Source organism: Ylistrum balloti, unplaced genomic scaffold (assembly GCF_031769215.1).
Source record: "Ylistrum balloti isolate Yb309-2 unplaced genomic scaffold, AGI_CSIRO_Ybal_v1 Utg370086, whole genome shotgun sequence".
In the NCBI taxonomy this organism is placed as follows: domain Eukaryota; kingdom Metazoa; phylum Mollusca; class Bivalvia; order Pectinida; family Pectinidae; genus Ylistrum; species Ylistrum balloti.
This window is the reverse complement of record NW_026782120.1, coordinates 346,333-366,046: the sequence shown is the minus strand read 5'-3', so window position 1 is coordinate 366,046 and position 19,714 is coordinate 346,333. Positions and strand designations below refer to the sequence as shown.

Sequence of the window (19,714 nt, the reverse complement as noted above, 5' to 3'; positions counted from 1 at the left end):
TACCACCACAGTGTATCTACCTTCTTCCCTGTATAGAACCCTCACACCATTCTGTACCACCACAGTGTATCTACCTTCTTCCCTGTATAGAACCCTCACACCACGTCTTCCCTGTATAGAACCCTCACACCATTCTGTACCACCAGTGTATCTACCTTCTTCCTGTATAGAACCCTCACACCATTCTGTACCACCACAGTGTATCTACCTTCTTCCCTGTATAGAACCCTCACACCATTCTGCACCACCACAGTGTATCTACGTTCTTCCCTGTATAGAACCCTCACACCACGTCTTCCCTGTATAGGTCCCTCACACCATTCTGTACCACCACAGTGTATCTACGTTCTTCCCTGTATAGAATCCCCACACCCAGTCTGTATCACCACAGTGTATCTACGTTCTTCCCTGTATAGAACCCTTACACCCAGTCTGTACCACCACAGAGTATCTACGTTCTTCCCTGTATAGAACCCTCATACCCAGTCTGTACCACCACAGTGTATCTACGTTCTTCCCTGTATAGAACCCTCACACCCAGTCTGTACCACCACAGTGTATCTACGTTCTTCCCTGTATAGAATCCCCACACCCAGTCTGTACCACCACAGTGTATCTACCTTCTTCCCTGTATAGAACCCTCACACCATTCTGTACCACCACAGTGTATCTACGTTCTTCCCTGTATAGAACCCTCACACCATTCTGTACCACCACAGTGTATCTACGGTCTTCCCTGTTATAGAACCCTCACACCATTCTGTACCACCACAGTGTATCTACGTTCTTCCCTGTATAGAATCCCCACACCCAGTCTGTACCACCAGTGTATCTACATTCTTCCCTGTATAGAACCCTCACACCCAGTTGTTAATTTTGCTAGAGCAGGTGAACTTGTTGTAGGGTGTTTGAAGGAACCAAATAAGTAATGATAAATAGCATGAGAAATAAAGCTGGTTTACAGTAGGTCATCTTTAACATATATACATACCTTCTTCATCTTCATTGGATTTCTTTCGCTGTTCTTTAGGTAAACTACTTACAATTTCTGTTTTCTGAAATATCAAAACAAGTGATACATAACTATCAAGTTGAAATCATCATGTCCAGCTATGTAGTTAGGATCAGGACAAAAGAAGAGCTGCTGAACTACTCGAAACGATTTCAATTGCTTAAAATAACAACTTCAATCCAGGTAGTTTATTTAATAAGCATTATTTCATTTATAACCAATTTGACAGATTTTAATTACTTGACCGCTGCAATCCAGAGAGTTTGTTTATTATGTTATTGTGTAACCAATTTGACAGATTTTAAATGACATCTGACATCGGTTTATAGAGTACTCCTTACTGGTTGTAAGAAACTCTTTTTATGCTAGATCTTGATGATGTACTTTTTTTAATACAGTATACAGTCAAGTTTGATGATCGGGTGTGATAAAAAAATGTATATCACTTATTTCAGGTTATTAACTAAAGGCAAAATTCATTCTGAATATACGAAAGTCATTTGATTCCATTCACGTGAATTTGTGATGCATTACATATATATTATATATATCAAAACTCACATCAAATATATCAAATATGCAAAGATACAATGGTCACAAAAATAACTCTCATGCTTACACTTTGCTTATTAAAATCGTGAAATCAACACCTCCCCTCGCAAAAGTACTCTAGTTTGTGCTTGATTACATCTAGTTTAATGCTGATGTTGTCAATGTATGCCAGTATTTCACATCATGCCTCTATTGTATTTGTCATATGTTCTTATCATGCAATAATGTCTTCCAGGAAAGAGACATATGGAGCGAGAATATTTTTCATAATTAAATTTTGTATTAGTCTGATGCCCTTTTCAAAAAATAATGTAGAAGCCTATCAGCTATGTGATGAACAGAATCTTACATTTGTTTCTAATTCATATTTGATTTATGAAACACAAATAATTTAAGATTTTTCATTTTCTTTCATCAAAGGCTCTATAAAATGAGAAATTCTAAAAACTTGTTTCAACAGTCTTTCATGAGTGAAAACTTATTAAAGATCTCCTATACAGCAAATTGGATGACCAGAGATGACTGTAGATGACCATAGATGACTGTAGATGACCAGAGATGACTGTAGATGACCAGAGATGACTGTAGATGACCAGAGATGACTGTAGATGCTCATTTATGCAGTTTAATGTATCTAAAGAAACCAAATCAACTAAACAGAGACAAAACAAGATAAATCACATCAGACTACGGTGAAGCTACCTGTTTGACATCCACAGCTCGAGGTCGAATGTTCATGGGCTGGACGCTCTTTTTGAAACCATCATAGAACATTATCTCATAGGAACCTGGAAATGTATATCATTACATTAATACCACTATCAAATGATATAACTGTGACAGATGAAAAATCTCTGAAAAAAAATATATCTACATATATATACAATGTAGACGTATAAAACTAAAATAGACATCACTGCATTAATAATAAATGATAGACATATACACATTAGTAAAATTGATGCCTGAATATCAATCATTGCCATAGAATCATACACACAATATACAGTTGAAACTGGTCTCAAAATCGCTGGAGTTAAAATTCCATTTGAGTCCTAATTATCTTCCTCCTTCGTCCTTATAATTTAGTTTGGACAACTCGAATTTCACCGATTTGGAATTATGTTTGAGTCGGAGTGATTTTTCAGCGCTTTCAATTGCAAAGCAAAGTCATTCAATGTCTGGAAATTAATTATTGTCCAAAAAGAAGAAATCGGTCAATATATACAGAGTCGAATGTCACTTGTGTGTTACACACTGCTAATTAGGGGTTGTCAGTCTATGTACACACAACACTTGGTTTCTTATCAATTACCAGTTTAATTATCTAATTAAATGATAGCCTCTTAATTAGTGTCACTATCCTGTAGCAATGTCTTACTTGTACTTTAACAATTAGCTTCGTTACATCTTTAGGAATGATAAAAACGAAAACCATCAAACCAGTACAAAGTTTACGATGAAATCTGATCCCCACGATTCCGAGAGAAACTCATTTTTGTGCTTGTTTACTAAAGGACTGTGAGCTGGTATTTTTCTAGATTTAGTGTTTGGACAATGCTGATTTTTAATTGATAGAGTCTATATCTGTGTGTGATAGTCTAGTACTTGTACAATGTTTTCTATAACAAGGTAAAAACTTTCCAGTGTTACCTTAGTGTTTGGACAATGCTGATTTTTAATTGATAGAGTCTATAGCTGTGTGTGATTGTTAAGTCTAGTGCGTGTACAATATTTTCTATAACAAGGTAAAAACTTTCCAGTGTTACCTTAGTGTTTGGACAATGCTGATTTTTAATTGATAGAGTCTATAGCTGTGTGTGATTGTTAAGTCTAGTGCGTGTACAATATTTTCTATAACAAGGTAAAAACTTTCTAGTGATATCTTTTCAATGTTTATTCATTCCTAAAAAAAGTCATCTTAATATGATAAGAAGCTTCCTACACTGGTTCTAGTAGTATATCAAACGCAAATTTTAGTTTCATTTTTATTCTGTAAAATATATGATCTGTGACAGTAAGGGCGATGCAGGACGGAAAGAATCACGTACAGTAGACTGGTATCACGTTTTGTTATTTGGATGAATAAACAATAAAACTAGAGAGAAGAAATCTATTTATTTTTGTTTATTTACTGCCATTTAAAATAACAGATTAAATTACCTCTGTTTGTACCTAAGAATAACGTGCAATCATAGCCCACACTGTAATCAAAATCAGAAAACCGATATCTTCAATCTTATACAAACACTTTGAGTCTTAATTCGGATGAGTCGAAATATTTTCTAGAGTCCCTTGAATTTTGAGATAACAAGTTTTGACTTTATCACTAAAACCTGGCAAATACAATGTGAAATAACCCTAACCCATAAGCAATGTTTCAATGCATGATTACTATTATTTTCAGTTTTTGATTATATGACTGCAAATGGAGAGACAGAAGAATTTTTCTCCATTTAGTTGACATTCATACTGTCCATGAATGCAGTAAAAAGGGAGTTCAATGCCTATGTGTAGGTTGCAGCACCAAAACAGATGTGTATGATGAACTCTCAACAACTCTCCAGTGTACATGTTGTATATGGTGATTTAACAATATCCAACTACAATATACTAACATCAGAACTATTGTGTCATTACAATGTAACTTAATGGGATACTTGTATCATGTTCCTGCACTTTTGGTGTCAGCTGTAGTAAACCAGTGTCCTGATGACGGCCGTATAGTGACCGAAATATGTAGACATATATTTCATACAATATAGTGTTGATTTTTTTTTTTTTGCTTTATCAATGCTTCTGCTGATCACTGCTCAATTAGGACAAGGAGCCACCAATTTGTTTACACTACTTGTTAAACTTACGCTGTTGGCAGCACACCAGGTGGTGATTCAGAGTAAAGATCCTCTAAATACCGAGTAGTTGTTTTCATTTACAGCAAGAAATTGTCAACAGGTTTTGACTACTATGCGATCGTCGTCTGGTCAATATTTACACTTTTTATCAGGCCTAAGGGACAAACTTGTGTGTCATTATAGAAACAATTGTTAGGTAAACATTGTGACAACTGAACCCTTGGAGTATCAAGGATGGTTCAGGGGTACAGAGAGAGGAAGTGACTGTAACCCCAGTAGTATCAAGGATGGTTCCAGGGGGACAGAGAGAGAAAGTGTTTGTAACCCCTGGAGTATCGAGGATGATTCCAGGGGTACAGAGAGAGAAAGTGATTGTAACCCCTGGAGTATCGAGGATGGTTCCAGGGGGACAGAGAATGAAAGTGATCGTAACCCCTGGAGTATCGAGGATGGTTCCAGGGCGACAGAGAGCGAAAGTGATCGTAACCCCAGTAGTTTCAATGATGGTTCCAGGGGTACAGAGAGAGAAAGTGATCATAACCACAGTAGTATCGAGGATGGTTCCAGAGGTACAGAGAGAGAAAGTGGTCGTAACCCCTGGATTATCGAGGGTGGTTCCAGGGGTACAGAGAGCGAAAGTGATCGTAACACCCGGAGTATCGAGGATAGTTCCAGGGGTACAGAGAGAGAAAGTGACTGTAACCCCTGGAGTATCAAGGATGGTTCAGGGGTACAGAGAGAGGAAGTGACTGCAACCCCAGTAGTATCAAGGATGGTTCCAGGGGGACAGAGAGAGAAAGTGTTTGTAACCCCTGGAGTATCGAGGATGATTCCAGGGGTACAGAGAGAGAAAGTGATCGTAACCCCAGGAGTATCGAGGATGGTTCCAGGGGTACAGAGAGAGAAAGTGTTTGTAACCCCTGGAGTATCGAGGATGGTTCCAGGGGTACAGAGAGAGAAAGTGATTGTAACCCCTGGAGTATCGAGGATGGTTCCAGGGGTACAGAGAGAGAAGGTGATTGTAACCCCTGGAGTATCGAGGATGGTTCAAGGGGTACAGAGAAAGAAAGTGATCTTAACCACTGGAGTATCGAGGATGGTTCCAGGGGTACAGAAAGAGAAAGTGATCGTAATCCCTGGATTATCGAGGATGGTTCCAGGGGTACAGAGAGCGAAGGTGATTGTAATCCCTGGATTATCAAAGATGGTTCTAGGGGTACAGAGAGCGAAAGTGATCGTAACCCCTGGAATATCGAGGATGGTTCCAGGGGTACAGAGAGCGAAGGTGATCGTAATCCCTGGAGTATCGAGGATGGTTCCAGGGGTACAGTCAATAAGGTAGATATCTTATTAACACAGAGGTAAAAGCTATTGACCAACAACATAGTTTTGATATGTTTCTTTGCAATTTACATCATGATAATTAATTTAGTGCATGGCTTTTGGCTACTGATAATTTTGGTTCAGGGTGAGCCCTGTCACCTCTGTATAGACAATACATATAGAACTCACCATCCGACTGTACATTGGTAACCTTTCCTGGATACATTTTACAGTCAGTCCATCGTGCGTATACATTTTCTCCCAACTTATAGTCCTGCAGAACAATAAACAATGGGTTACCAGTTACCACTGCCTGTTACATTTAAAATTGTGACAAGCAACATATGTATATTTATCCTGAAGTATGCCCACATCTGGAGAGTGATATCTCTGACTCCATGTCATACTGGGTTTATCCTGAAGTAACCCCACATCAGGAGAGTGATATCTCTGACTCCATGTCATACTGGGCTTATCCTGAAGTAAGCCCACATCAGGGGAGTGATATCTCTGACTCCATGTCATACTGGGCTTATCCTGAAGTAAGCCCACATCAGGGGAGTGATATCTCTGACTCCATGGCATACTGGGCTTATCCTGAAGTAACCCCACATCAGGAGAGTGATATCTCTGACTCCATGTCATACTGGGCTTATCCTGAAGTAAGCTCACATCAGGAGAGTGATATCTCTGACTCCATGGCATACTGGGCTTATCCTGAAGTAAGGCCACATCAGGAGAGTGATATCTCTGACTCCATGTCATACTGGGCTTATCCTGAAGTAAGTCCACATCTGGAGAGTGATATCTCTGACTCCATGTCATACTGGGCTTATCCTGAAGTAAGCTCGCATCAGGAGAGTGATATCTCTGACTCCATGTCATACTGGTCTTATCCTGAAGTAAGCCCACATCAGGAGAGTGATATCTCTGACTCCATGTCATACTGGGTTTATCCTGAAGTAAGGCCACATCAGGAGAGTGATATCTCTGACTCCATGTCATACTGGGCTTATCCTGAAGTAAGTCCACATCAGGAGAGTGATATCTCTGACTCCATGTCATACTGGGCTTATCCTGAAGTAAGCTCACATCAGGAGAGTGATATCTCTGACTCCATGTCATACTGGGCTTATCCTGAAGTAAGCCCACATCAGGAGAGTGATATCTCTGACTCCATGTCATACTGGGCTTATCCTGAAGTAAGCTCACATCAGGAGAGTGATATCTCTGACTCCATGTCATACTGGGCTTATCCTGAAGTAAGCTCACATCAGGAGAGTGATATCTCTGACTCCATGGCATACTGGGCTTATCCTGAAGTAAGCTCACATCAGGAGAGTGATATCTCTGACTCCATGTCATACTGGGCTTATCCTGAAGTAAGCTCACATCAGGAGAGTGATATCTCTGACTCCAGGTCAGACTGGGCTCTCCTGAAGTAAGCTCACATCAGGAGAGTGATATCTCTGACTCCATGTCATACTGGGCTTATCCTGAAGTAAGCTCACATCAGGAGAGTGATATCTCTTGACTCCAGGTCAGATTGGGCTCTCCTGAAGTAAGCTCACATCTGGAGAGTGATATCTCTGACTCCAGGTCAGATTGGGCTTATCCTGAAGTAAGCTCACATCAGGAGAGTGATATCTCTGACTCCATGTCATACTGGGCTTATCCTGAAGTAAGCTCACATCAGGAGAGTGATATCTCTGACTCCAGGTCAGATTGGGCTTATCCTGAAGTAAGCTCACATCAGGAGAGTGATATCTCTGACTCCATGTCATACTGGGCTTATCCTGAAGTAAGCTCACATCAGGAGAGTGATATCTCTTGACTCCAGGTCAGATTGGGCTCTCCTGAAGTAAGCTCACATCAGGAGAGTGATATCTCTGACTCCAGGTCAGATTGGGCTTATCCTGAAGTAAGCTCACATCAGGAGAGTGATATCTCTGACTCCATGTCATACTGGGCTTATCCTGAAGTAAGCTCACATCAGGAGAGTGATATCTCTGACTCCAGGTCAGATTGGGCTCTCCTGAAGTAAGCTCACATCAGGAGAGTGATACCTCTTGACTCCAGGTCAGACTGGGCTCTCCTGAAGTAAGCTCACATCTGGAGAGTGATATCTCTGACTCCAGGTCAGATTGGGCTCTCCTGAAGTAAGCTCACATCAGGAGAGTGATATCTCTGACTCCATGTCATACTGGGCTTATCCTGAAGTAAGCTCACATCAGGAGAGTGATATCTCTGACTCCAGGTCAGATTGGGCTTATCCTGAAGTAAGCTCACATCAGGAGAGTGATATCTCTGACTCCATGTCATACTGGGCTTATCCTGAAGTAAGCTCACATCAGGAGAGTGATATCTCTTGACTCCAGGTCAGATTGGGCTCTCCTGAAGTAAGCTCACATCAGGAGAGTGATATCTCTGACTCCAGGTCAGATTGGGCTTATCCTGAAGTAAGCTCACATCAGGAGAGTGATATCTCTGACTCCATGTCATACTGGGCTTATCCTGAAGTAAGCTCACATCAGGAGAGTGATATCTCTGACTCCAGGTCAGATTGGGCTCTCCTGAAGTAAGCTCACATCAGGAGAGTGATATCTCTTGACTCCAGGTCAGACTGGGCTCTCCTGAAGTAAGCTCACATCAGGAGAGTGATATCTCTTGACTCCAGGTCAGATTGGGCTCTCCTGAAGTAAGCCCACATCAGGAGAGTGATATCTCTGACTCCAGGTCAGATTGGGCTCTCCTGAAGTAAGCTCACATCAGGAGAGTGATATCTCTTGACTCCAGGTCAGACTGGGCTCTCCTGAAGTAAGCTCACATCAGGAGAGTGATATCTCTTGACTCCAGGTCAGACTGGGCTCTCCTGAAGTAAGCTCACATCAGGAGAGTGATATCTCTTGACTCCAGGTCAGACTGGGCTCTCCTGAAGTAAGCTCACATCAGGAGAGTGATATCTCTTGACTCCAGGTCAGACTGGGCTTATCCTGAAGTAAGCTCACATCAGGAGAGTGATATCTCTTGACTCCAGGTCAGATTGGGCTTATTTCACATCAATATACATTGTTACAGTGTGGATCTATTTATGGACTTATTGTCCTCCCAACGAAAGGGAATCTACATATGAAATTTGTGAAAGAACTATCTAGAAACACTGAACTGCCCGAATCAATAAGGCCAGCTGTCTGCTATTTTGCCTTTAATTTGCCCTAAAATTGATTACACAATACAAGGGACCAAAGGAAAACATGTTAATGAATCTGAGAATGACCCATACTGTACCTCTAAAGATAAAGGAATAAACTATAACATTCAACAATTGACAGCCATTTGTTTCTTATGCTCAAAATACAAGGAAATATACAAAAAGAATCTGATGACGATATGTCCCATACAACTCAAATAATAGCAATAACAGAAATTATTTACAGACAAACAGACATACAGAAGAATGGACAGATAGACAGATGAACGGACGGATAGACAAATAGACCGTGGCTGACAGCACATTACCATAATCTAAACATAGAATTGTATTAGCAATATCAATGATTCAGTGGCCCTGTGATAATTTTATTACAAACAATCAAACCTGCATCTTACCCCACTGAGTCGTTTTCTTTTCTCCTTTCTTCCAGAGTGTCTCATTTTAGGACGAAGTTTATCACTTGTCATCTCGACCCATTCATCATAACGCTGATTCCACCCCTCAAAGTGGATAAGAACTGTTGATTCCTCCTCATCGATATCTACTATCTTAGCAGAATACCTGTAACAACAAAAAATATCTTCAGCAAACACAAGTACATACCTTTAGTACTAAATCATATTTTCTTGTTCCAACTTAGATGTAATTTTTTCATCAATTTTTTCGAACAACATACTTCAATACATACACCATGTATTTAAGTACAAATTGACATTTTAACTCACTAAATGATTTTGTGTGCAAGGAATGGGAGTTTAAATACGAGTAGATGAGAACTTAAGTGTGAGTGAAAGGGCTTTAATATTGGAAAAGTGTTTTTATTAACATTTTCTCCAGGTTGAAATAGAAAATCTTATAACACAACCAAGAGAAGATTAGGATGTGACGTTCTGATGTCTACGCGGCCACCTTCATCTTATAACACAACCAAGAGAAGATTAGGATGTGACGTTCTGATGTCTACGCGGTCACCTTCATCTTATAACACACCCAATAGATTAGGATGTGACGTTCTGATGTCTACGCGGCCACCTTCATCTTATAACACAACCAAGAGAAGATTAGGATGTGACGTTCTGATGTCTACGCGGTCACCTTCATCTTATAACACACCCAATAGAAGATTAGGATGGGACGTTCTGATGTCTACGCGGTCACCTTCATCTTATAACACACCCAATAGAAGATTAGGATGTGACGTTCTGATGTCTACGCGGCCACCTTCATCTTATAACACAACCAAGAGAAGATTAGGATGTGACGTTATGTCTACGCGGCCACCTTCATCTTATAACACAACCAAGTTAGGATGTGACGTTCTACGCGGCCACCTTCATCTTATAACACAACCAAGAGAAGATTAGGATGTGACTACGCGGCCACACACCAATTCATCTTATAACACAACCAAGAGAAGATTAGGATGTGACGTTCTGATGTCTACGCGGTCACCTTCATCTTATAACACACCCAATAGAAGATTAGGATGTGACGTTCTGATGTCTACGCGGCCACCTTCATCTTATAACACAACCAAGAGAAGATTAGGATGTGACGTTCTGATGTCTACGCGGCCACCTTCATCTTATAACACAACCAAGAAGATTAGGATGTGACGTTCTGATGTCTACGCGGCCACCTTCATCTTATAACACAACCAAGAGAAGATTAGGATGTGACGTTCTGATGTCTACGCGGCCACCTTCATCTTATAACACAACCAAGAGAAGATTAGGATGTGACGTTCTGATGCCACCTTCATCTTATAACACAACCAAGAGAAGATTAGGATGTGACGTTCTGATGTCTACGCGGCCACCTTCATCTTATAACACACCCAATAGATTAGGATGTGACGTTCTGATGTCTACGCGGCCACCTTCATCTTATAACACAACCAAGAGAAGATTAGGATGTGACGTTCTGATGTCTACGCGAGAGTGATATTCTGAAGACTTTACGGTCACCTTCACCTAACAAATGACCAGTGTGGAGCGTTCTACCACTAACTATAATCTGTTTACCATTTCTTCACACTATTATCGAGCTTCCTGTACACAGGATTACAGCGGAAAAATTGGACAATTCCTTACCATCTCGTACATTACATACATCTGCTAGTACGCTCCACGCTGGTCATTTGTCTGATGAAGGTGACCGTGTAGATCTCGTACACTACGTACGTCAGTGCTAGTATGCTCCACACTGGTCATTTGTCTGATGAAGGTGACCATGTAGTCATCAAAACGTCACACTCTAATCTACGAGTTGTGTTATAAGAACTTCTATGCCAATATAGGGACTGTTTCTTTCATTTGCAGTACATATATATAAAACAATACAAGTTTTACAGTTTGAATGATTCTTCCTGACTCTGGGAGTACTATTGACTATCTATTCCTATTTTCAGCTGTTTTAAGACTTCATCGTATCCTGTGCCTATTTATCTGGTATTATACAAACCTTACGAGAGAACTGGAGAGTGAATCTGTAGTACTTATTGTTACAGCTATGTCAAAGTCTGTGCCAGAGACCATTTAAATTATAAGTAACACTCCAAGTTGAAGGTTACAACGACAAAATTTCTTGAATCAATCTATCTTTTTGCTGGATAATTTTGTTAACAATGATGTGAATGTCACATTGTGTGAATAACACAAATAATTTTGTTGCTATTTTGGAATGAGGTAGGAAGGAAATCTGTCCAATAAGGCAGATTGGGAGCAAAGTAAAGAATTAACATGAATAATCATTACCAAATAATTTTAGTTGAAAATGTTATCAAAAAGGTTAATAAACGGACAGTTATATACCAGAGAGCCTGAAGAAGATATTTTTAAGCAAAAAGCCTTTGGTCAACACAAAGCTGATGTAAATTCTTACCATTTTTTCATGAAATCCATGGCTTCAACTTTTTCACCTTTCCGCCAGATGATACCTGGCCTGTTGGGACATTTCCCGCGAACTGTTCCAGATCCCTGGACCTGGGTCTGAGAAGAGGATGAGCTGGTTGAACAGGTGCTCACATTATCTGCCATCCCTGCCCCACCCCCTATTCCACCACCACTTGGAATCCTTATCCCAGGTTTACTGGGAGTCCCACGATCGGAACTGGCCCGACTACTTGCTGAACTGTCTAGCAAACCTTCTTCATCCACTCCACATGGAGGTGAGGGAGGTACATCATCGGGGTCAGGAAGAGGGGAGTCCACATGCATATCAAATTCACCTTCTGTTTTGGGTGAGATTTTTTCTATCATACTTCCTACATGGGATTCCTCCATTTCTGGCACTGACAATTTTGGTTCTGAAGTACTTACAGCAATCGTTTCATTTGCTTCAGTTTCCTTAAAAGATAAACAGTGAATGAGATTAAACATAAAACTTGTAAGTAATGTACATTGTATTTTTATCAATGTTGATTGCTTAGTTAGTAATTTATTGGTGCTTTATGTTCTATTAACAACTAGGGTCATTTAACAACGTGCCAGGTTTCGGAGGTGGAGGAAAGCTGGAGTTGCAGGTGAAATACCAGCAACCTGCAGCCAGTACTTAGCAACTGCCCCACACAAGCCTCCACCCCGCGAAGGCAAATCATGCAGACAGTCACATGCCTTAACCACCGCCTGGATGCAATTGTGAGGTTGCAGTAATAATACATAAATGAAAATCATTTTCAATCACTGTACTTCAGTATTGATCGTCCAAATTGGCATCCTTAAAATTTTCTTTTTGATCAAATCATTACAACACTGCAGTGCTTTTCTCTAGGTATTTTTCAGGCAAATCTAGAACATCATTTCCAAACTTTTGATGAATCCAAGTCCTAAAAATCATTGCATTGATGATTTTGGGGCATGCCCATGTGTTTGAGCATACACTATACACATGTTAAATGTATCCTTGCTGTTAGATGACATTGGCTACCTTTCCCTGGGATATTGTCACAGAACACAATCTGCTTTCAGAGCAAATAAACTGATAATTTGTAACTTCCTTAATTATATCCCAACTCCCAATGCTGTTTTATTTATTTAGAACAATTTTTATTAGCCATCTTTTTGTAAGTGAATTATGCATTTAGTTTGTAAATGAAAATCGTATTTGTTCTTCAGGACAGATCTTTATTGTGGTATTAGAATCAACGTTAGGTATACACATGCAGGTTATTGTTATTATAAATTTTGTGTACTGTAATAGACAAATATTTATTATGCATTGCTTTTTAAGTTGTTGCCCATTTACCAAATATATAACTAGCCCTAAAAACTATTAATATATTTATGAATACGCGAAAATCACAGCAAATGACACTCTCATGACCTACATAACCAGACGGAGGATACATGGTAAAGCGAGCGATGACGCAACGATTCACGCGCCATTCATAATTGTAACGTGAGATGCAAATGGCGTTAATTCACCATTATTAGTTACAGCAGGAGTTGTATCACTATCGAATGTACTAAATTGTTATAATAAAAGTCACTTTATCAGTTTTTTGTACGCAATAAAGATCAAAGTTGTGCAAGAGAACTGTACGTACACTTCCCTCCGACGCCATCTTGAGTTCTAAGTAAATTCTGGTCCGGAAAGGTGACGAGAATCAGGAAATTATATAAGATTGAAATATGATTTAGAAATATTTTTATGCAATTATGCGAATGTATTTTCTTCTCATTAAATTTAAATACAAGCTGCCATGGAGAAGAAACCATATTATAACGTACAATACGTAAATGAAAAGTTTTCAGTGTCTGTTGTATCACACCAACAGACATCAATGTGAAGAAGGGGGGTTGATTTGCAAGTCTTTAACCAATACACCTAATTAATATGGGTCTTGATGTAACAGAGAAAAAATCATCATAACAAATGATAAAAATACGATTTAATTTTTTTTCAAGAGAAAAGATCCAAGTAATACTGGAATACATTAATGATATACTACAACCACACTTAGGTATCAGTATACTCAGTATATATATATATATTTTTATATATGCGTTTTAAAACCTGTTGGTAATGAGAAACAAATATACAGAAATTATTGATAGAGTAAAGGCAGACTATGTTATTTAGAGAGAATTTAAAACCTGCTATCAAACTTAAAAACAAATTACTGCTACTTGAACTGGCCCATAATAATATGTCTACTGATCTCTAAACATACAAACTATGGGACACAGAGCACATAGGATAGGGCCACTGTATCGAAAAAACGTACCACATCAAACTCTTAGCCCTGACCTGAAGTCAGGGGATGATAAAATCTTATCAGTACCCACCTCAGTTCTCAGTACAATCAATAATTTAAAACATACTGTAGACTTGGATTTTTGGTTGTTTTAGTAGGCTATGATGTACAATATGTTACTGCAGCATAATCTTATTACAGAAATATCTGTCATAGCTTTCTATAGTCTTTGAACTACATATTATAAAGCCAGTTTTGATTTCGATGTTGTCTTAATCGTGACGTTGTCTTGATAGTGAGGATGAAATAGAGCGATGGTCGTAACAGCGAAATTGTCTTAATAGCACGGTTATCTTAACATCGAGATTTTCTTAATAGCGAAATAGTCTTAATAGCGAAAAGGTCTTAACAGCGAGATGGTCTTAATAGCGAGATAGTCTTAATAGCGAAGAGGTCTTAACAGCGAGATAATCTTTATAGCGAGATGATCTTAATAGCGAGATGGTCTTAACAGCGAAATTGTCTTGATAGCGAGATGGTCTTAACAGTGAGATAGTCTTAACAGCGAGATAGTCTTAATAGCGAGAAGGTCTGAACAGCGAGAATGTCTTAATAGCGAGATAGACTTAATAGCGAGATGGTCTTAACAGTGATATAGTCTTAACAGCGAGATAGTCTTAACAGCGAGATTGTCTTAATAGCGAGATAATCTTAAAAGCGAGATGGTCTTAACAGTGATATAGTCTTAACAGCGAGATGGTCTTAACAGCGAGAAAGTCTTAATAGCGAGTTCGTCTGAACAGCGAGAATGTCTTAATAGCGAGATAGTCTTAACAACGAGATAGTCTTAACAGCGAGAATGTCTTAATAACGAGATGGTCTTAACAGCGAGATGGTCTGAACAGCGAGATAGTCTTAACAGCGAGATAGTCTTAATAGCGAGATAGTCTTAACAGCGAGATGGTCTTAACAGCGAGATAGGAGATGGTCTTAATGGCGAGATAGTCTTAACAGCGAGATAGGCGATGGTCTTAATGGCGAGATGGTCTGAATCGTCAGCGTTCCTTCCTGAAGAATATTGTGTTACACTGTACCATTTTCACTTGTTTACTTATTTGAATTTATAGATAAGAAATTTGAAATATTGATTTGAAATATAACACACGAGTCTAATACAATTTGTAAAATAAACAGAAAAATAACAAAGATAAACAAGTAAATATATCAATAGATCAATTTATGAAATAAGTAAATGAATAAAAATCAATTGAATCAATTAATTAATTCAGAAAATGTAAATAAGTAAATTTAGTCCCTTATGTTTGCCGTAATCTGTATGATTTCTCATGTAAGAAAATTTCAAAATGTATTGAGTTATTACTTTCACGCATCTCCCGATCTAGATTTTCCTCGGTCGCCTCCTAGGCTTCAAAATTTAGGTCCTTGTCATCCCTGACGAGTCTTAAAAGGAAAACAGATGTATGATTTAGTTTAATTCAGTGTGTGACTCTTCTGTATCCAGATCTAAGTTTTGTATCAATAAATACCCTTCACTTGTGTGTGTTTTGTACAATCGTGACGTGACACGGTAGCAGAACGCGGAAATCATTCGTATTGGCATTTCATTCACATATATCAAATATATTGTGAAGAACATCTCTAAAATAATTAAGGAAAAAACAAACATATGAATAACTGCTTTCATATGATAACTGATGACTATATTATGTGAATGATCGGAGGAGATGAACCACGATCAGTATCGATGACATATTTTCTGTTGCTTTTTAGGTCATAATACGGATGTTTATAGACATATTGTGGTAAAGACACTTCTCATAATGTAAACAAAAGTGGTAAGTTTGACCTCCTAAATACAGCAGAGGACATGTTTGTATGGCTGGACAGGGGCTGGAATACTCGGGTTGCGGTATGTATGACCTCCTAAATGTAGCAGAGGACATATTTGTATGGCTGGACAGGGGCTGGAATACTCGGGTTGCGGTTATGGCTGACCTCCTTTTTAGCAGAAGACAGGAGTTGGAGGGCTATATGATAAAAAAAAACATTTCATAAACCTTATAACGTGTCGCTAGAAGTCTTGGATGACTGTCCCAGGCTTGGTGACAATACATTCCCATCATATTTCCCGGATGACTGTCCCAGGCTTGGTGACAATACATTCCCATCATATTTCCCGGATGACTGTCCTACACTTGGTGACAATACATTCCCATCATATTTCCCGGATGACTGTCCTACACTTGGTGACAACACATTCCCATCATATTTCCCGGATGACTGTCCTACACTTGGTGACAATACATTCCCATCATATTTCCCGGATGACTGTCGAACACTTGGTGACAACACATTCCCATCATATTTCCCGGATGACTGTCCTACACTTGGTGACAACACATTCCCATCATATTTCCCGGATGACTGTCGAACACTTGGTGACAATACATTCCCATCATATTTCCCGGATGACTGTCGAACACTTGGCGACAATACATTCCCATCATATTTCCCGGATGACTGCCCCAGGCTTGGTGACAATACATTCCCATCATATTTCCCGCATGACTGTCCCAGGCTTGGTGACAATACATTCCCATCATATTTCCCGGATGACTGTCCCAGGCTTGGTGACAATACATTCCCATCATATTTCCCGCATGACTGTCCCAGGCTTGGTGACAATACATTCCCATCATATTTCCCGCATGACTGTCCTACACTTGGTGACAATACATTCCCATCACATTTCCCGCATGACTGTCTCATACTTTACGACCAGACATTCCAATGAGATTTTCTTTGTTATCATAAATTGAGTAATTAAGTCATGCTACCCAGATCATGTGGTAGTAAACGAGATCCATTTTCCCAAGAAAGCTGACATGTACAAAAAAGTTAGCATTAAGGCTATCAAACCTTTTAAGTAGTTTTAATTTTTACAATGCTTTATCTGTTAAAAAATTGTTTGAGATCATATATTGTCATAGGTCTCCATCCCCTTACTATACACGGCCTTCTTCAAAATCAATGATATATCTATGATATCTATTATATGTATACATTGTAATTAAATACATAATATAATAGTTCACATTTACTAGAATATAACGACATGCGTATTAGAATAATTCAGACTGACCAGAGTGTGGTGTAATATATAATATAATAATTAGACCAGAGTGTGGTGTAATATATAATATAATAATTCAGACAGACCAGAGTGTGGTGTAATATATAATATAATAATTCAGACTGACCAGAGTGTGGTGTAATATATAATATAATAATTCAGACTGACCAGAGTGTGGTGTAATATATAATATAATAATTCAGACAGACCAGAGTGTGGTGTAATATATAATATAATAATTAGACTGACCATAGTGTGGTGTAATATATAATATGATAATTCAGACTGACCAGAGTGTGGTGTAATATATAATATAATAATTCAGACTGACCAGAGTGTGGTGTAATATATAATATAATAATTAGACCAGAGTGTGGTGTAATATATAATATAATAATTCAGACAGACCAGAGTGTGGTGTAATATATAATATAATAATTAAGACTGACCAGAGTGTGGTGTAATATATAATATAATAATTCAGACTGACCAGAGTGTGGTGTAATATATAATATAATAATTAAGACTGACCAGAGTGTGGTGTAATATATAATATAATAATTCAGACTGACCAGAGTGTGGTGTAATATATAATATAATAATTAAGACTGACCAGAGTGTGCTGTAATATATAATATAATAATTCAGACTGACCAGAGTGTGGTGTAATATATAATATAATAATTAAGACTGACCAGAGTGTGGTGTAATATATAATATAATAATTCAGACTGACCAGAGTGTGGTGTAATATATAATATAATAATCAAGACTGACCAGAGTGTGCTGTAATATATAATATAATAATTCAGACTGACCAGAGTGTGGTGTAATATATAATATAATAATTCAGACTGACCAGAGTGTGGTGTAATATATAATATAATAATTCAGACTGACCAGAGTGTGGTGTAATATATAATATAATAATTATGCTGACCAGAGTGTGGTGTAATATATAATATAATAATTCAGACTGACCAGAGTGTGGTGTAATATATAATATAATAATTCAGACTGACCAGAGTGTGGTGTAATATATAATTTAATAATTAAGACTGACCAGAGTGTGGTGTAATATATGATATAATAATTCAGACTGACCAGCGTCTGGTGTAATATATAATATAATAATTAGACCAGAGTGTGGTGTAATATATAATATAATAATTCAGACTGACCAGAGTGTGGTGTAATATATAATATAATAATTCAGACTGACCAGAGTGTGGTGTAATATATAATATAATAATTCAGACAGACCAGAGTGTGGTGTAATATATAATATAATAATTCAGACAGACCAGAGTGTGGTGAAGTACATAATAAATAATGGAATAATTCAGATATATGATGATTTAAATGAAACAGGTTTTAGGAAAGACATAACAGAATAAATTGTGGCTCATTCCCCGAACACCAACTCTGCCAACTTGAAAGGAGGGTGTTTATAAAGGGAATCCTTTGATGTTAAAGTTATAGTCTGTTTCAACTAAGAATGTCAACTTGTCCTTGTAAATAGGATACGTACATATCAATAAGGAAATAGGTAAAGTCTTTTTTTGTTTTACATATATAAATGTAACACATTTTTGTAGTATATGAAGTATTACAAAATAGTTATTAATTATAAAGTATTTAAAATTGTTATTTATTATTTTAATGATTATCATATCAGATTATATTTAATTGATAAATAAAATTTAGTATGTCACAATGATACACTGATGTCTGTTATTAAATTGTATTTGTATTACATATATATAATGTTGCAACATTATCCACATCTTAGCATTAAATAAATTATTATCTAATATAAATAGTAAACCCCTAAATGACTGAATTAGCACTATGTATGACAATACATTATCCAGTTATCTAGATATTATGTCCTTTTACAACCTGTGATAATCAAGTAATCCATAAGTCCAGAAAACACAAAACACTCTATCCAAGATGCAGAAGCTCGGATGCTGAATCAGCATAGGTCATCAGGTCGATTGTCCCAGTCTGGTAACGGTCCTTCAAGGTGGCCAGGCGTCTGTCAATGTTGGCGTATTTCTTCTTCCGGGGTTGAATGGTGCCTCCTGCGTCTCTCTGAATCCGGCTGATGTCGTTCATGTTCTGTATGTCCTTAAACGTCTGGATAATGGTGTAGATGTTGGGGTGGGCATGCAGTACCTTCTTCAGTTTTCCGTGCCAAGCTTCCAGATGGTTGGTAGTCCGGGGTCCCTCGGTTAAGAAGTGGTTCCAGGTGGTACGATCTCCCTCTATCCATTGTGTGCAGCTACCTCAAAATCGACGAAGGCTGTAGTGGGTCGGAATGGAATGTCGAAGTGTGCCATGTGATCCTGGAGAAGGGTGAAGAAACGGCTGTAGATTGCCTGGCTCTTTCCGGGAAGTAATG

At 38.3% G+C, this 19,714-nt stretch overlaps 2 protein-coding genes across 5 annotated transcripts in view; both read right to left on the bottom strand.

The window, feature by feature from the left end:
• Positions 1 to 13,513, bottom strand: part of LOC132549889 (PHD finger protein 20-like protein 1) — a 34,203-nt gene extending 20,690 nt beyond the window's left edge. For all 4 annotated transcript variants that reach the window (XM_060213859.1, XM_060213860.1, XM_060213862.1 and 1 more), the window contains exons 1-6: positions 13,503 to 13,513; positions 11,840 to 12,303; positions 9,352 to 9,517; positions 5,932 to 6,016; positions 2,267 to 2,352; positions 992 to 1,055 (exon numbers count right to left, since the gene is read on the bottom strand). In XM_060213859.1, the coding sequence (XP_060069842.1) occupies positions 992 to 1,055; positions 2,267 to 2,352; positions 5,932 to 6,016; positions 9,352 to 9,517; positions 11,840 to 12,240 (802 nt within the window). In that variant the 5' untranslated portion in view covers positions 12,241 to 12,303; positions 13,503 to 13,513. The remainder of the gene's footprint in view (positions 1 to 991; positions 1,056 to 2,266; positions 2,353 to 5,931; positions 6,017 to 9,351; positions 9,518 to 11,839; positions 12,304 to 13,502) is intronic.
• A 2,719-nt stretch (positions 13,514 to 16,232) lies between these two features.
• On the bottom strand, positions 16,233 to 16,943 carry LOC132549883 (circumsporozoite protein-like). Its single transcript, XM_060213852.1, has one exon. It carries the CDS (start codon positions 16,941 to 16,943, stop codon positions 16,233 to 16,235), a length of 711 nt encoding a protein of 236 aa, XP_060069835.1.
• Between the last annotated feature and the right edge of the window lie 2,771 nt (positions 16,944 to 19,714).

Bases quoted from the DNA above. Each gene is read 5' to 3' on its own strand.
- LOC132549883 (XM_060213852.1), bottom strand. From the start codon at position 16,943: ATGAGACAGTCATGCGGGAAATGTGATGGGAATGTATTGTCACCAAGT.